Here is an 18,236-nt window from a genome sequence, read left to right as displayed (position 1 = left end):
AAAACAAATAGCTCAATTAGCAAAGATGAGAGCTGTGGAAAGGGTGCCACCTACAGAACAAGGCAAGGGATTTTACTCCAGACTCTTCCTGGTACCCAGGAAAGAGAAAAATTGGAGGCCTATTCTCGACCTGTCCGCTTTAAACACATTCATCATTGTTCCAAAATTCAAAATGCTGACCCTACAGCAACTTCTTCCCATGCTGGGCAAGGAGTATTGGCTGGTAACTCTAGATCTCAAGGAGGCATACCTGCACGTCCCCATACGACCAAATTGCAGAAGATACCTCAGATTTCTTGCAGGATCAGAGCATTATCAATTATCAGCATTGCCCTTTGGCTTATCTACTGCGCCCAGAGTGTTCACGAAATGCCTGGCATCAGTAATCGCTCACTGCAGGCTTCAGGGAATCCAAATTTATCCATACCTGGACGACTGCCTGATACAAGTGGACAACAAAAACAAGCTGACACAAGACTTGCAAAGAGTCATTTGCTTACTACAAGCCCTGGGATACACAGTCAATATAAAAAAGTCAAGACTGATACCATCCCAAACAATAACCTTCTTGGGTGCAGAATTGGACACAGTAAAACAGATGGCATTCCTAACTGCAGAAAAACAAGAACAACTTCCTCTCTACTTCTTGGCATTAACAAAGCAGAACAAACTAACAGCAAGGAAAGTACTGCAGGCCTTGGGCTTCATGGCATCCTGCATAATCCTGGTCCCCCATGCCAGACTGCATATGAGAAAGCTACAGTGGTACCTAAAGAATTTATGGTCTCAACACAGGCACAGCTTAGAAACCGAAATACCACTAATCCTATGCCTGAAACAAGAGTTCCTATGGTGGGCTCAGGCATGCCAGTCAAACCCAGGTTTGCCCTTTCACAGCATTCAACCAAGCCAAACCATCACAACGGACGCCTCAGACCTCGGTTGGGGGGCCCACATGCTGGACATGTGCATACAAGGCTTATGGACTCCAGATCAGCTGCACCTGCACATAAATCAAAAAGAAATGCTGGCAGTAAAACTAGCAATCCAGAATTTCACACCATTCCTCCAAGAAGGCCAATTGATGATAAGGACAGACAACACCACAGTCATGTGGTACATCAACAAACAGGGAGGCACTCATTCATACCCTCTATGCCGAATGGCTCTGGACCTATGGAATATGGCTCTGAGTTACAACATTCAGTTACAAGCAATTTTTGTACCGGGAAAAGAAAACATCCTAGCAGACATGTTAAGCAGAACTACCTCGGATGCTCACGAATGGATGCTACACCCGGACATCTTCAAGGCCATCACAAAGAAATGGGGACTGCCACAAATAGACCTACTCGCATCCCCACTCAATCACCAGCTCAAGAAATTCTGCACAAGGACATACCACCCACTTGCTTGGAAGGTGGACTCTCTATCCTTCAGTTGGAAAGGCCTGACAGCATATGCATTTCCACCTCTTCCTTTGATGCACAAGGTACTATTGAAAATCAAAGAGGAACGCCCAAGGATAATTCTGATAGCTCCAGATTGGCCAAGACAACATTGGTATCCATTACTGAGGAGCATGTCTCGGGGGAAAACGTGGACACTACCCCTGATTCCTTTGATGTTAACTCAGAGCGACTACAACATCCTGCATCCAAACCTGAAAACTCTGCAACTGGCTGCTTGGAACATTACATAAGAGCAACTAACCCAGATTTATCCCAAAGGGTTAAAGACATTATCCTTGAGGCCCGCAGACCTTCAACAAGAAGGAACTATGCATGAAAATGGAAAAGGTTTCTCATTTGGAGTACTGAAAGGGGGAAAGATGTGTCAAAGGTAGACATTGCCAACATCCTGGAGTATTTGGCAGAGCTTCTCCATACAGGCCTGTCCTATTCCTCCATCAAGATACATGCATCAGCTATTTCTGCAGAATACAGCTTGATCCCCTGTCTTTTCACATCCTCTACTCAGGCAGTTTCTGAGAGGAATTAAGAATGTAAAACCTCCTATGAAACCACCATTACCAGCATGGGACTTGAACTTTGTGCTAGAAAAATTGACACTCCCCTTTCAACCAGCAGCAACAGCAGATCTTCAACACCTATCCTGGAAAACTGCTTTCCTGCTGGCAATTACTTCAGCAAGAAGGGTTTCGAAGCTACAGGCTTTAATGGCAGTACAACCCTTCCTAATCTTCCATCAAGATAGAGTGTCCATGAGAACTAATCCTACATTTATGCCTAAGGTGGTATCCAGAGTGTCTTTAAACCAGGCAATCCACCTACCTACCTTCTTTCCCAATCCACAGAACAGTGGGGAAAGACTGCTGCATACCTTGGATGTACATAGACAGTTGCGCTACTACCTGGACAGAACCAAGGGCAATAGAAAAACTGACCAGCTTCTGGTAGCATATGCAACAGGAAGGGAAGGAAAAGCAATTTCCAAACAGACAATCTCCAAGTGGATAGGAAATTGCATTAGATTCTGTTACTCCTACCATGGAAAACAAATTCCACAGAACATAAGGCCTCATTCTACAAGGGCTACAGCCACTACCACAGCTTTCTTACGAGGAGTGGCTACCAAGGACATTATAGAGGCTGCTACTTGGACCTCCGTGCATACATTTGCCAAGCATTATAACTTACCTCTGTACTCTAGATCCCGAGCAGGGTTTGCCACTGCTGTTTTGCAAGGGATCCTAACTACACCATAATTTCTTCTTCCTCCTCCCCTAGTTTGGCTATGGTATTCTACCCATTTGTAAGGACTGCAGATGCATCCTTGAAGGACATAGTACAGTTTTGTACCTACCATAAATGTAGATGTCCGAACAGGATAGCATCTGCAGTCAGGATTACCCACCCTCCTTCCCCTCTGTGGTATTCCTTAGGTATTTGCCCACCTAATAGCTAGCTGGGGGGGATCTCTTATGGTGTATTTGTTTGTATATATGTACATGCATGCTTATTTTTTGTGTTTGCCTTCTACTTTTTGGAAACATTGGCATTTATCCAAAAATTTAGCTATCCAAGAGGGCAACTGGCATCTGGGGCAAGAAACACTGAGGAAAATGGCGTTGGCTGATGCCTTTATACCCGAAGAACTGCAGCTATGACATTGGGTGAAGTGCGACACCAGCCGAGGCCAGACCTAGACTTTGGAATCCGGCCGACCGAAGGGCTGCCTGACGACAGGACAACCCATTTGTAAGGACTGCAGATGCTATCCTGTTCGGACATCTACATTTATGGTAGGTACAAAACTGTACTTTGTGTACCTACCATAAATGTAGATGTTCGAGTGTATTCACTGTTGCAGTCCAGGTTACCCTCCCACCATCCCCCTTTTCCTTGCTGGGACTTATCTGTACTTCTCTATTCTATACAACCTATGTGGTGTATTTGCTTTTGGATGAAGGAAAAGTTGTTTTTTCTGTATGCATGCTTATTGGCATAATTTAGCCTACCATTTTAGGGGCACCTGACATCTAGGGCAAGAAAAACTGAAGAAATTGGCGTCGACTGCATCTTTTATACCCTTGGAGCACTGGTGTCAGGGAGGAGGCGACAGCAACCGATGCCGGACCTAGACTTTGGAACTCGGGCCGACTGCGGGTAGCCTGCCAGCAGGACAACCCATTTGTAATGACTGCAACAATGAATACACTCGAACATCTACATTTATGGTAGGTACACAACTGTACTTGTTGGCTTGCACCTCAGAAAAGTATATCCCAAACAGTAGAGGCCCCAAGACCAGCATTGTTGCCTCACAGCAAGAGGTTCTCCTGTTCGATTCTCAGCTGGAGTGCCTTCTGCGTGGAGTCTGCCTGTCCTCTCCGTGGTAGAGTGGCGTTCGAAAGACATGCATGAATGGGCATGCCTGCATTGGACGTTGGGCTGGCAACTCGGCACCATAAAAAAAATCTACTGCCAATCATTAGCGGACTGGAGTTCAGCTGTGGCGACCCCTAACTGGGAAAAGCCGAAAAGACAAAAAACAGAGGCCCGAAAACCGATCCTTTGGGTACGCCACTTGTTGCAGTTGTTCTACTAGAGATGGCTTCCCCTATTTTGACCAAGTAGGTTCTGTCAGTGAGTCAGTTAGCTACCCATCAGGTAACATATGGGTTTCAACCATTTTCCTGTGGAACATAGGAAAAGGGTTTACTGGTATAGTCTCTTTGTGGTCTTTATTACCAGAAGAATAAGAAGCAGAATTTCCTTCTGTTTGATAGCTTACTTTTTGTTGGACAGATTTTTGTATTTACTCTTTAGCATATTCTGCATCAAAAAATTACTTTGAGCTTCCAGGAAAAAAATATTCTGAAGATAGCTGGATACAACAGCTTAAATCTCACACCTGCCTGTCGACATTCCCTAATTGCTGGAATAAATTTAGTCCTTTTCTGCCTGGTGTACAGTGAGTAATCATTTTCCCCAAATGCTCTGTCTCCAATTTGTAGTACCCTGTCCTCTTGCTACAGTTTTGTCAGAATCAGCTCTTTCTGCTGGTAGGATTGCATATTTACTGTTTGAGGTCTTGGCTGCTTTCTCATGGCCAGGTTTGGAGCATACACATGATTTGTACTTTCAACAAACTCCTGTGGAATACCAGTTTAGTTGCTCATTTATGCTTTTGTAAAATGAATACTGTCTGTTCCTCCCAGTTTCTCTGGTACAGCAGAAAATTTCATTTTTTCTCTGTGTGCTGTGTCCTCTAATTCAACCATTATTTATTTATTTGTTTATGTATGTATTTATATATTATTTGATTTGAGTATTGGGAAAATCTGAATGGGTCGAAGCCCATTTTCAGCAGAGTCCCTGAGAGAAAAGCTCCAAATTATTACAAAACATTTTAAGTGCAGTAATTTTATAGTCTAAAAAATAAAACAAAACATCTGCAGTTTAAATAATTATAACAGATTAGACAATATAAAAACATTGGTTAAAAATCAATACAAGATGTACAGTGAATATTAAAAGTGTACACACCCCTGTTAAAATGCCAGGGTTTTGTGATATATAAAATGATACCACAATAAATCATTTCAAAACTTTTCCCACCGTTAATGTAACCTATAACCTGTACAATTCAATTGAAAAACAAATCTATTAGGGGAAAAAATATAAAAAATAAAAAGTACAATAAGCTGGTTGCATAAGTGTGCACACCCTTAAACTAATACTTTGTTGAAGCACCTTTTGTTTTAATTACAGCATTCAGCCTTCTTGGGTAGGAATCCATCAGCATGGCACATCTTGACTTGGTAATTTTTGCCTACTCTTCCTTGTAAAAGTGCTCCAGATCTGTCAGATTGCGAGGGCATCTCTTGTGCACAGCCCTCTTCAGGTCACCCCACAGATTTTCTATTGGATTTAGGTCTGGGCTGTGGCTGGGCCATTCCAAAAATTGAATTTTCTGCTGGTGAAGCCATTCCTTTGTTGATTTGGATGTATGCTTGGGTTCATTGTTGTGCTGAAAGGTGAAATTCCTCTTCATCTTCAGTTTTCTAGCTGATGCCTGAAGGTTTTGGGCCAAAAGTAACTGGTATTTGGAACTGTTCATAATTCCTTCCACCTTGACTAAAACCCCAGTTCCATCTGAAGAAAAGCAACCCCAAAGCATGATACTGCCACCACCATGCTTCACCGTGGGGATGGTGTTCTTTTGGTGATGCAAAGCATTGTTTTTATGCCAAACGTACCTTTTGAAATTGTGGCCAAAAAGTTCAACCTTGGTCTCATCAGACCGTAGCACATTTTCCCACATGCTTTTGGGAGACTTGATGTATTGTTTTGCAAATTTTAGCCAGGCCTGGATGTTCTTCTGTGTAAGAAAAGACTTCTGTCTTGCAACCCCACCCCATTGTCCAGACATATAGAGAATACGGGAGATTGCTGTCACATACTTGCCAGAAATTCCTGGAGCTCCATCAGTGTTGCTGTAGGTCTCTTGGCAGCCTCCCTGACCAGTTTTCGTCTTGTCTTTTCATTAAGTTTGGAGGGACGTCCAGTTCTTTGCACGTCACTGTTGTCCCATATTTTCTTCACTTTTTGATGACCGTCTTCACTGTGTTCCATGGTATATCCAATGCTAAGGAACTTTTTTTGTACCCTTCTCCTGACTGATAACCTTTCAACAATGAGATCCCTTTGATACTTTGTAAGCTCTCTGCGAACCATGGCTTTTGCTGTAGCAGGCAACTGAGTAAATGTCAGGTAAATCAGACAACTGAACTTTATTTGGGGTTAATCAGAGTCTCTTTAATTGATGGCAGGTGTACTCAAGAAGACTGAATGCTGGAATTAAATCAAAAGGTGCTTCAACAAAGTATTAGTGTAAGGGTGTGCACACCTATGCAGCCAGGTTATTGTACGTTTATTTTATATATATTTCCCCTAACAGATTTGTTTGTTTTTCAGTTGAGTTGTACAGGTTATAGGTCACATTAAAGGTGGGAAAAGTTTTGAAATAATTTATTGTGGTCTAATTTTTTATATCACGAAAACCTGGCATTTTATCAGGGATTTGTACACTTTTTATATCCCCTGTATGACAATCATTTAATATGCAGAAAAAATTTAGGTAGTCTGTAGAGAAGTTAGTCTGTACAAATAGGAATTGCAATGTGAAGTGAGGGGAAAACAGGCTTATTTATTTATTATTATTATTTATCTTATTTAACATTTGTTTATTGGGAAAGTCCAACTTGGAATGAAGCCAGTTTTCAGCAGAGGCCCAGGGAGAAACACTCCAGATACATGTCGAGAGGCAGGTATATTTAGCGAGAAAGTCAGGGAAGAGAATTAGCAGTAAGGAAGTATAATGAATGAAAACGGTACGTGTTCACATTTAGAGATATAGTTTCTCCTGGATTTGAGCAAGAGCAGAGCCAGATTTTATCTAGGAAGCCTTTCCGAGTGGTTTTGAGAGATGGGAGGGAGGGCGTAGACCTGATGGATACAGGTAAGTAGTTCCAGGCCTTAGCAACCTTGTACGAGTACAGACTGTGCCCAGCAGATTTGCTAGGTTTGCAGACAGACAGGAGTTTTTGGTCACGTAATTGCAGTGATCGACTAGGAACATAGTTTTATAGAATGTTTTTTAGTACTGGATAGGAGTAATTTTTTGGAGATGTACTGTTGTCAGATGAGAGTGGAATCATATGCGAATTGTATTAGGGTAGCCTGTTGTGTGGAAGTATAGAGGATGTTGGTGAAAATTTTGAAGAGGAGGGGACCAAGGATAGAGCCTTGTGGTACACCGGTGGAGACTGGAGAATAAGGCAAGAGTAAGTAGTGCCACTTTACTGACTGATACCTATTGGACAGTTAGCTTTTGAACCACAGTTGAGAGGCCTAGTGAGAACATTTGAAGTAGAAGTTTGCTATGACAAATGGTGTTGAAGGTTTGACAAGTCTAGAAATAAGGAAGAGACAAGTTTGCCATTATCTCTAGCTTTATTGGCAGTATCTGTATAGGTTGGAAAGGCAGTGCTAGTACTATGGGGAAGGACAGAAGCCATGTTATGTAGGGGATAAGAGTTCTTAATGCCGGAGATAGTCCAGCATTTGTTTTTGAATACATTTATCTCCCCTTGCCAAAATATTTGAAAAGATTGCTACAGGTGTGAAGTTATTAATGTCTGTAAAATTTTCTCATTTGTGCAGAGGGATAATTTGTGACTTTTTCCAGATAGAGGGAATGTGGGATTCTTGGACTGACCTATTTGTAAAGATTGAGCCAGGATAGGCAGTGCTACTGGCTGTTACTTTTAGGTACTCGCTTGGAAGGTTATTTTTTGTAACATCTCTTCTTGAACAGTCTCATACTCAGCCAGCCTTTTTTTTCATTTACATGTCTGAGTTTTGCAGATGTTCTTCGTGTTTCGCTATTGCAGTCATCACGTGTGGGTTATCCCTGCTGTGGTAGCCCTCAGCCGGCCTGAATACCAGAGTCACTGTTTTTCTGCATCAGCTGCTGTCACTTGTTGACTGACGTCAGGTCGTCAGTGCTGTAAAGCAAGGCAGCTGACACCATTGCATCAGTCTTTCTTGCCGTGGAGCCCATAGCAGAAGCAGTTCGCAAGTGTACCGGTCAGTCGCTACCAGAGCTTGAATTACAGCTGAAAACGTCTAAAGCTAAGTACCCCTTTGGGAGATCTTTTTTTCTTGCAGTAACTGATGTCCGAAAAAGTTAACAATTGTCTCACTTTTGGAAACCAAATCCCACACCGAAACTTCCATTCATACTGCGTCACTTGTTTAGGCCCAGACCACGACATCCCCCGTTGCCGGTTCTGTGCCCTCTTTAACGTGAACCATTCATTGTAGAGCTCTTATTGTAGACAGGTATTTTCGTCTTCCGTCTTCAGATTCCGAAATGGCATCCATCAGCCAACTATCCATAGACGTTCCGAAAAAATGTAGAGATAGAAATAGACAGACCACACAAGACTAAGCCTTCTGACGATGCTTCCGCTAAGCAGGTCTTCAGTTCTCTGGAATTCAGTGAGGCTCTTTCACAGCCCCTGATGCCTGATACAATATCTACTCAGGCCTCTACCCGATACCCTTTCGGAGTCCGGTATGCCACAGAAATGTTCTTCGTCTTCTGAGCCTTTGGTTGTCTCTGCTTCTGTTGGGTCCAGAGCCACGACGCAGACACTGGCTTCCTAGGAGGTTTTTCTCACTACCGATTCCAGACAAAAATCGACGCCTTCTCATCAGACTACTCTTTCTCTCAGACCAATGGATACTCTTAGGCCTAGATGCCAGGCCACTCCTAGAAAATCTACCTCTAGCCACCATCTTACTCCTGCTCCACCACCCCAAGCCGAATTGCTTAAGATGGCGGAGGATCTTATCTCCCTTATCAAGGGTAGTCAGGCAACAACTTCTAAAAGGAAAAGACACCCTTCTCCTAAACTAATGACAGAGCAGGATTTTGAGGAATCTGATTATTCAGATTTTGAAGAGGAACAACCACCTCTGACTGCTTATGAAGATTCAGATGCAGAGGAATTCATTCCTTCTGCCTTCCCACCAGAAGACCTTTCCTTTGGGGAAACCCTTCACACCCTCAGGGAACATTTCCAGTGGGAATCTCAGGACTTCCCTCAGTCTAAGAAAAGACTGAGAGTTTCTAGACCTGGCACAGACCCCTGGCTATCCCCCCTATCTTAGAAAGTGGTGGATGATGTTTTCCATGAATCCAGCTTAGCCCCCGTTGCCATCCCACCTGCTCCCAGTAAACGTATTAGAGTACCAGATTCTCACAAATACCTGTACAGAAATCTTGCTGCAGACCCGGAGGTCATTACACAGGGACCTAAAGGAGCTAAGGCTCATTCTGCAAGAATCCTGTTCCTTCTGAGAAGGATTCCAGAGCTCTGGACAGATGGGGTAAAAAAGTATACATCTCTGCAGCCTTAGCTTTCAGAGCACTCAACTGTCAGTTCCATATGTTAAAATATCAAGAACACACTTTGGAACTATTAAAGCATAAGATTTCTGCCTTTCCTGATGGTGCCAATTCAAAAGAGTTAGCAGATTTACTGCACTCTACTTGTCAAGTGGCCAAACACTCATTACACTGTGGATATGACGCCCTAGAAGCCTCAAGCAGGACAGCAGTGTCAGGATCTGTCATTAGGAGACATGCTTGGTTGAAGGAACAACCTCTCCCTGATCATGTCAAGTCTAAATTAATTGATGCACCCATGGATAAGGACCGCTTGTTTGGAATAAAAGCAGAAGAGGTGCTTAAAAAGATGGAAGACAAAGCAAAATCTATGCGAACAGTAAAATATTTCTTTCAGGTTCAACCTCCTAGGTTCAGCAGGAATTTTCTGTCTAAGCACTGGTCCTTTCCTGCTCCTAGGCAGACAGGGGCAAGGTAAGCCCCAGAGGGACAGACCACAAAGGCCCCTCTCCCAGGGACAGCAGAGAACCAAACAGTGGACCACTTCCGCCCCAAAGGCAGGGAGTTCTAAGCCTTCCTTCTATGGCAAAAACTCTCAATGATTCCCTGTCCCCCCTCTGCCCTCATTTCACTCATCAACAGCTAGGAAGAAGGATCTCCTTCTGCAAAGAAAATTGGCTTTCTGTAACAAAGGACCAATGGGTCTTAAAGATCATTTTCCAATTACAAGAGGGTACCCAGACTTACCTACAAATCAAGGGGCAGAGGCTTTGAAACAAGTCCAAACTTTCATATCTCGTGGGCAGTAGAACCTGTTCCCGCAGATCAAACAGGCAAAGGCTTTTATTCCAGACTAAAAGAGGACACTTGGAACCCCATCCTGGATCTATCCATTCTGAACACTTCTCTGGTGGTCCCCAAATTGAGAATGCTAACTTTGCAGCAGCTGTTGCCTATGCTGACAAAAAAATGCCTGGTTAGTGGCCCTAGACCTAAAAGATGCTTACCTCCACATCCCCATAAGGTAATCCTCCAGGAAATTCCTGCGCTTCAGAGCAGGCTCACAACACTTTCAGTTCCTGCGCTACCCTTTGGCTTATCTACTGCTCCCAGGATATTCACCAAATGCTTAGTCCCGGCCATAGCATTTTTCAGACAGAGAAATATACAGATTTACCCTTATCTGGACGGCTGCCTCATTCAGACAGAGTGCAAAGAAAAGCTGCTGCTGGACCTCCTGTTTGTCAAAACCCTCCTAACTTCTTTAGGGTTCACCATCAACGAGAAGTAATCAAAGAAAACACCCTCCAGGAGGATCACTTTCTTGGGAGCACTGCTGTACACAGCATCCCAAATGGCCTTCCTATCCCCAGAAAAGAGAGCATCCTGCCTCTCTACTTTACCCAGCTGGCTTCCAGAAGACCCTCAGGGTGAGGAAGTTCCTGCAAGCCTTGGGGTACATGACATCTTGCATCTTTCTATTTCCTCTGGCCAGGCTTCACATGAGAAAACTTCAGTGATATCTAAAGAACCTTTGGTGTCAGCACTCTCAGCCTCTAGAGACCTCTGTCCCTCTCTGATCCCCTGTATAAGGGCCGAGTTTCTCTGGTGGGCAAGGGGGCCTGTGCCAAAAACAAAGGTCTTCCCTTTATCCTCCACCCTACTGGGCAGACCGTCACCACCAATGCCTCAGACAGTGCTTGGGGCACTCACCTAGCAGGCAGGTGCACCCAAGGCCTTTGGGATGCTCAGCACTTTTTACCTTACACATCAACCAGAAGGAAATTAATGGCAGTACAAAAGGCTCTGACATCCTTCAAACCCCCTCTCAGGCCAGGGGTTCTCCTTATCAGAACAGATCCCACCATAGTAATGTGGTACATCAACAAACAGGGAGGGGCCCAATCTTACCCTATGTGCAGGCTAGCCTCCTCCATGGGATTATACCTAATAGCCCAGTACCTACCAGGGATCAACAACATCCTGGCAGACCACTTAAGCAGAAACTTACTGGACCCCCACGAATGGCAGCTCCACAGAAAAATCTTTTTGCAAGTCACTCAGGAGTGGGGAACTCGGGAGGTGGATCTCTGCTTCGCACCTCAACCACCAGCTAAAAAAAATTCTGTACCAGGGAGTATCACCACCTAGCGTGGAAGGTGGATGTCTTGACCTTCCCCTGGAACTCCCTCTTTGTTTATGCATTCCCTACTCTGCCTCTTATTCCCAAAGTACTGATCAAGATAAGGGAGGATAGATCAAAAGCCATCCTCATTGCTCCAGACAGCATTGGTACCCCTTACTGTGCAGCCTGACATCACAGCCTCCAAGGCAGCTTCCTTTGATCTCAGACCTCTTGACTCATGTTGGGGGGGGGGTGCTGCACCCAGGCTTGCAGACTCTCAAACTGTCAGCATGGCTAATATTCTAAAAGCAAACAAGGGGATCCTGTTAAACAAGCAGGTCCTAGACATTATCACAGAGACCAGTAGGCCCAAGACCAGAAAATCTTACACAGGGAAATGGAAAAGATTCTTCTCCTGGAGCCAGTCCAGAGGGGGCAGTTCCTCACAACCTTCCGTCCCTCTTATCCTGGACTATCTAGCGGAGTTATTCAGTAGTGGCCTCTCCTTCTCTTCTATTAAAATCCACGTCTCAGCCAAATCAGCTTATTTCGATACAGATCAGCCCCTGTTCTCACATCCTTTGATTAAACTATTCCTCAGAGGGACTTCTAATATCAGACCTCCCAGAAGGCCACCCACGTCAGCCTTGGACCTGAGTTATGTTTTGGAGAAACTAACCTTACCACCCTTCAAACCTCCTGCTTCAGCAGAACTGAAATACCTCTCCTGGAAGACTTCTTTCCTGCTAGCTATCACCTCAGCCAGAAGGGTTTCAGAACTTCAGGCACTGATGGCCATTGAGCCCTTCATCTTTTTCCATGCAGACAGGGTCTCCCTGATGACTAACCCCTCCTTTATACCCAGTGTGGTATCTAATGTAACTCTCAACCAGGCCATACATCTACCCACCTTCTTCCCTAACCCTCAAAACAAGGGGGAAAGAATTCTGCATTCACTAGACATTCACAGAGCGCTCAGATACTACCTGGACCGTACTAAACCCTTCAGGAAAACAGACCGTCTTGTCAGCTCTGCCCCAGGGGCAGAGGGGAAGCCCATTTCCAAGCAAACCATTTCCAAATGGATATCACACTGTATCCATTTCTGCTGCAGATAACATGGGAAACCACCCCCTAAATCTTTTCGTACCCATTCCACTAGGGCAGCCTCCACTTCCACAGCATTCCTCAGAGGAGTTCCCACCAGGGACATCTTGGAAGCTGCCACCTGGACCTCTGTCCATACCTTTACAAAACATTACCACCTACCTCTTTTCTCTAAGGCTAGGGCAGGGTTTGCCTCTGCAGTTCTGCAGGACATGCTTACCCATGCCTAGGTCTCTAATCCTTCCACCCTTTGGGAATCCTTACACAGGTGATGACTGTAGCAGTGAAACACAAAGAACATAGTACAGTTGTGTACATTTACCATAAATGTAGATGTTCAAGTGTATTCACTGTTGCAGTCCTGGTTTCCCTCCCTCCCTCCCTCCTTCCCCCTTATATCCTCTTTCCTTAGGGAGACATAAGCTTTTTATGGTGGCTTTTAGCCACCAGGACCACTTTACCATATTTCCTTGGACTTCTGACTGGTTAGGGCAAGAAAAACTGATGTAATGGTGTCGGCTGCCTTGCTTTATAGTACTGACAACCTGATGTCAGTCAACAAGCGACAGCAGCTGAAGCAGAAAAACACTGACTCTAGTATTTGGGCCGGCCGAGTGCTACCACAGCAGGGATAAAACCACAGGTGATGACTGCAATAGTGAATACACTCTAACATATACATTTATGGTAAGTGTACACAACTGTACTTTTTATCAGCTCATCTGATTGCCTGTTTAAAGCTTTGCCCATTTTTTCCAGTATTTTATTGTTTTGAGTTGATGCACTCCTTCAATGTTTTGTTTATTTTAATTAGTTCTGAGCACATTTGTTTTTTTTTCCCCCCTTTATATTACTGGAAGTCATGTCTTGCACCAAAGCTGGATCTTGAACTGCTTTTTGCAGAACTGCAGGATTCTTCCTAGCCAGTGTTTTCTCTTTGCCTTTTGTGGTTAATTTTCATCCAGGTTCTCTAGATTTCTTCTTTGCTGGTGTCCAGGTAGTGCACTTAAAAGCCAGTAATAGAAATTTACCCAAAAAAGACAAATTTCATTGTTTTTTTTCTGAGTCTGTTTTCACACTGGGAGAGCTGAAATTGAGCTGTTAGTGTGCATCCACCTTGGAAGTCTCTGGATGGTGAGGTCTTAATTCCTTTTAGACGTCTGTTTACTGAGGATGTGGAGCAGATACTAATGGAGACAAGAAAGCCTGCTACTAGAAAATCATATAGTAACAAATGGAAATATTTTTCTAGTTGGTGTCAATGAAGTAACTGTATGGCCAGTCCAAGTCTGTCCCCAGCCAGGAGTTCCAAGTTGTTGCTTAATGTTATGTCTGAAATAAATTTACATCTTCAGTCACTCGCAGCAATTTTCCTAAGACTAAAACAGTTGTTAAGAGTGCAAGTAATCTTCACCATGGATAACCGAACTCTAGCCTAATCCCTAGGGCTGTGGTCACTCTTTTTTAAGGGGATTTTTTTTGGGGGGGGGGGGTGAAAAAGCAGTCTCCATATTTACTCACTCACCCTTCCTAAGAGTGACCCAAGCTCTCAGTGTCCAGGATAACCACAACCATATGACTTTGGGAGCTTTTGTTAAGTATACAGTTGAACTGTGCCTGGACCCACACTCATAATGTCTCCCAAAGACAATTCAACCCTCAGACTCAAAGTTAAATCCTACCTCTAGGTTTAGCATAGTCTTCTGTAGGATTACAGTTTGGGGTTTTCTTTAATGTGCTATTTGGACTAAGATTCCTTTTGGTGCTGGGTACTGTAACACTTGAAACAGCCCATATATTGCACAGTATTAAGGCGGCAGATGATTGCAGTTATGTACAGAGTCTAAATTCCATTGTGCATTGCCATGTGTTTCAAGAGAACATATTTTTTAAGTTTTTGTAGTGTGTGGGTTCAGGTTTTCAGATTATGTGTATTGTCGCCATTTTGTAGATTTCTAAGTTTGTCCATTTAAAGCATTGGAAGTCCTTCTGTTCAAACATTACCAGATCATTCTGGAGGATCATGAAGTTTTTGGTGCCCTTCATTGTTTGTCTTGTCAAACCTTTAGAGGTTTGTACAGTTGTAATTGTAATAATCTTGGGCACAGCAGTGTAGCTGGATCTGATAATTTGTCACTTATATCATTGGGCACCTCTGAGAAAACTGCACTAATTTGTAACCTTAGTATGCACATTTTTGTTACAGAGAGGTTAGGATTACTTGCCAAGGCTTTTGGTGGCTGTGTTTGGTCAAGACTGTTGTTAGTATTTATTCTTCGAGTCCCAAGCTTAGCTAAAATCTTATGTGCCCCATAGCTAGTGGTTCTTTATCTCAACGTAGTTTAGGAAGCACCTTGGTATTAGTTAGTGGTGCACAGAAAGCATCAGAGGGCCCAATGATATATGTAGCAGTTCCAGATATGAAAAAGTAGGCGAGTGAAGCAATGTGAACAGACTTTTCAGTCCTTCCACAGAGGCTGTTTCTGGCTATGAACATATTCTTCAGTAGATTATGGGACTTGCATGTGAAGCCTTGCTATTCATCAGCACGTTGGGCACATAAAGTTCCTTCCATCACAGAAACGTGCTCTGAATATAGAGAGATAAGGATGCATTTAGCTGTGTAAGAGAGCTTTAAGAATCTGTTTATTAACCTTTCCCTGTAGGTGTTTTTGTCACTTGTACATTTTCAGTAGAAGGAGGTAATGTACTGACATAAATATTTGTCAGTATTTACTAAGAAATTCCTTGTGGGATTTTAAATAGGTAAGTAGTACAGCTGATGTCCCTTTTAGACGTACTTTTGTATCTTGGGTAGACATTTGCTACTCCACAGTTATTGTCTGTGTGTCTCTGATTGGCTGCTGGATTCCTCCTCCATATACCAACTAGAAATGGTTATTGTATGTATGTACGAAGTGATTATTGTATTGAGTGATGCACCTTTTCACTAACTGTGTGTGTATTAACACAGTTAAGTTATGACAGTCCTGTTCTGAGATGTGTGCACAGATTGCAGTGAAATTTGTATAAGATTATGTGCTGTACTTATACATGTCTTGTTTGTTTTATAAACCAGATACAATCCATTAGGTACTAATACCTTTTTATTCAAGGTTTGACCTTTGAAGCTTTGGTCTTTTTAAGCAATTTACTTAAGACTGTATGCAGGTGAAGAGAGAAGGAATTAAAACCTATGTAGCTTCAGAATGAAAATTGCTAGTAACTCCATAGCATAGAGGATTATGATTTAGACCTCTGATCAGAACCAATTTATTAAGTGTTTGAGATATGGATACCAAGACATTCACCTTGAGAGCGAAGCTTAAGATGTGAATTTTGGCACCCTTGTTGAGAACATATAATATGGGTTATATAATCAGTGAGATCTGATAATAAATTTTTGTAGTGCATGGAGCTTTATCTGCTCAATGTAGCACCAGTTAGAGGAAAAAAGGTGTAGGAGTATGTAGTAGTTAAAACAGTAGGCAGACAGTGTCCCTCTGAAGAATGAAGGGCCTTTAAAGCTATTATTTGTTGTGCCGCACGTTTTATTTATAGGTGTTTCAGCAGGATGTATCTAACAGCTTTCATTCTTTTACCTTCTGCTTCTTTTCTTTGTCAGTTAACCCTGACTGCTGTGAATCCCTAGCACCAGATCCATTCTTAATTGTGCTTAGGGGTGCTTAACAGAAGCCTTTTAAATATCTTTCTGATGTCAGAAAGTGCTTAACAAGCTTTATCTTTTTTTCCCAGTTTTGGAGCTTATTCATGGCATTGCTTGTACATTTACCCTTTTGAGCTGTACTGCTACATTTTGAAACTTTATTATGAAACAGAAAAGAACCTGATTTTCAGATTTCCATACTGTAGTAGTTTCATATCGGCTCTAACTGAAAAAGAAAGAATATATATTTTTATTTTTAATACCATATTTAGCAGATATGTGGTGTCTGTATTAATGCATCACACAGACATATATTCACCCAGATTTGTGTGTGTGGTGCATATTGGTTTTCTGCTGCAGAGCAACCAAGATTGATGGAGAAAATGCCTACAGCCTTTCTCAAAGTGTTATTAGTTGGGAAGATAATTTCTTGTATGACTTGCTGATTAGAACTTTATCTGCAGATCTTGTGCAGCAGTTTTTTAATGCATGTCGTTTTGATGTTTTCTTAGCCATTCAAATGTGCTGCTTAGATTTTGTTGACTTCTCTAAGAGCATTTTACATGCTACTTGTGCGTGACATTTGTATAACATTACCCATCTCACAGATGTTACTTGCACACCATTCCATTTTAAGAACAGTTACTTATAGAAGACATGAAGTTCAAAGCCACTGGTGCGGCAGTATTCTGTCACCGTATCACCATTGACTAGACTTGGAAAAGGTGCATGTTCATGAAGGACTGTGCACAAATACATTTGTGCAGTCATTAATTTGGAAAGCCTAGAATTTTATTTTTATGAAGATCAATTCCAAAACAACAGCTGCATCAGCAAATGTAGAAAGTCAGCAGTCGGTGTGTATTTTTAAATCCAGAAAAATTTAAAACTAGGTTTGTAAGAGGCTAGTCATAACCATTTGTGTGCTTTGTAACAGCCCTACGTGACTTGTACAGAATGTTTTAAATGGTTCTGTTGCAAATATGCAGCCATTAATTTTTTATTAGAATGTTCGAGTTAGTGGATATTGGTTATGCTGACATTACTTGCATGCATGTATTATGAGCTCTTTATTCTTAATAGAATATTATTGATGAAGCACTCATCAGTGTTCACTGGCATCGCAGCTGAACATTGTTTTGGAAAGTTACTTTATGAGAGCCCAGCAGATAAATATAGATGTAAGGAACTGAAGCTTGGTAAAACTGTATAAAGTAGGTTTGTTAATTCCTCTTTCCAGATCTACAGGCTGATAAAGAACATAGCTCTTCCCCTGCTACTCAGGAATTAATGACAAGGTTGGGATTCTTACTTGGAGAAGGGATACCAAATGCTGATCACATATCAATGGAGAACAAAAGCGAAATAAAGGTATGGCAGTTTTTTCAAGTATCAAACGTTGCAGTTCTTAATTAAAATGAAATACGATTAAGGGAGTATTGTTACTGAAACATTTACTTGTGAAATGCCCGCTAGTTATGTGAATTCCTGTTAAATTAATGAAATGCTGATTAAAAAAAAAATCAGCCTTTTTTAAATAATGAATATGTTTATAGTTCAGAATCACTTTTGGCAACATCTACTGTATATTGAGTAAAATGGGTTCTGCTGTAGTTCTTAGATTGTTCAAGACCGGTGTGTTGTATCAACAAAATACAAGTTTTTGCTTATATTTTACCATCTAAATGTTCTTCATGTTGCTCGTGTGCTTCATTATGTGCTTGCTAGATGATCTTTAATATGTAGTCTGCACCAATGTACATGCAGTTGTATTGCTTGCTATAAGACCCACACCAACATTGCCTTAACTGCCTGAAGACAGTATGCCACCGAAATCTGGCACATGTCAACATTTAAATCTGGTCAGTCAGAAAAGCCATAGACTGATGCTTT

At 42.4% G+C, this 18,236-nt stretch overlaps 1 protein-coding gene across 2 annotated transcripts in view; it reads left to right on the top strand.

The window, feature by feature from the left end:
- Positions 1 to 18,236, top strand: part of TANC1 (tetratricopeptide repeat, ankyrin repeat and coiled-coil containing 1) — a 3,647,153-nt gene that overhangs the window by 1,960,718 nt on the left and 1,668,199 nt on the right. For both annotated transcript variants that reach the window (XM_044074752.1, XM_044074753.1), the window contains exon 8: positions 17,584 to 17,714. In XM_044074752.1, coding sequence (XP_043930687.1) covers positions 17,584 to 17,714 — 131 coding nt within the window. The remainder of the gene's footprint in view (positions 1 to 17,583; positions 17,715 to 18,236) is intronic.

This window comes from Protopterus annectens, chromosome 6.part0 (assembly GCF_019279795.1).
Source record: "Protopterus annectens isolate FY-2018-M chromosome 6.part0, PAN1.0, whole genome shotgun sequence".
NCBI classification, from domain to species: Eukaryota; Metazoa; Chordata; order Ceratodontiformes; family Protopteridae; genus Protopterus; species Protopterus annectens.
Note: the sequence above shows the minus strand (reverse complement) of the source record. Positions and strands in the feature narration are given on the sequence as shown.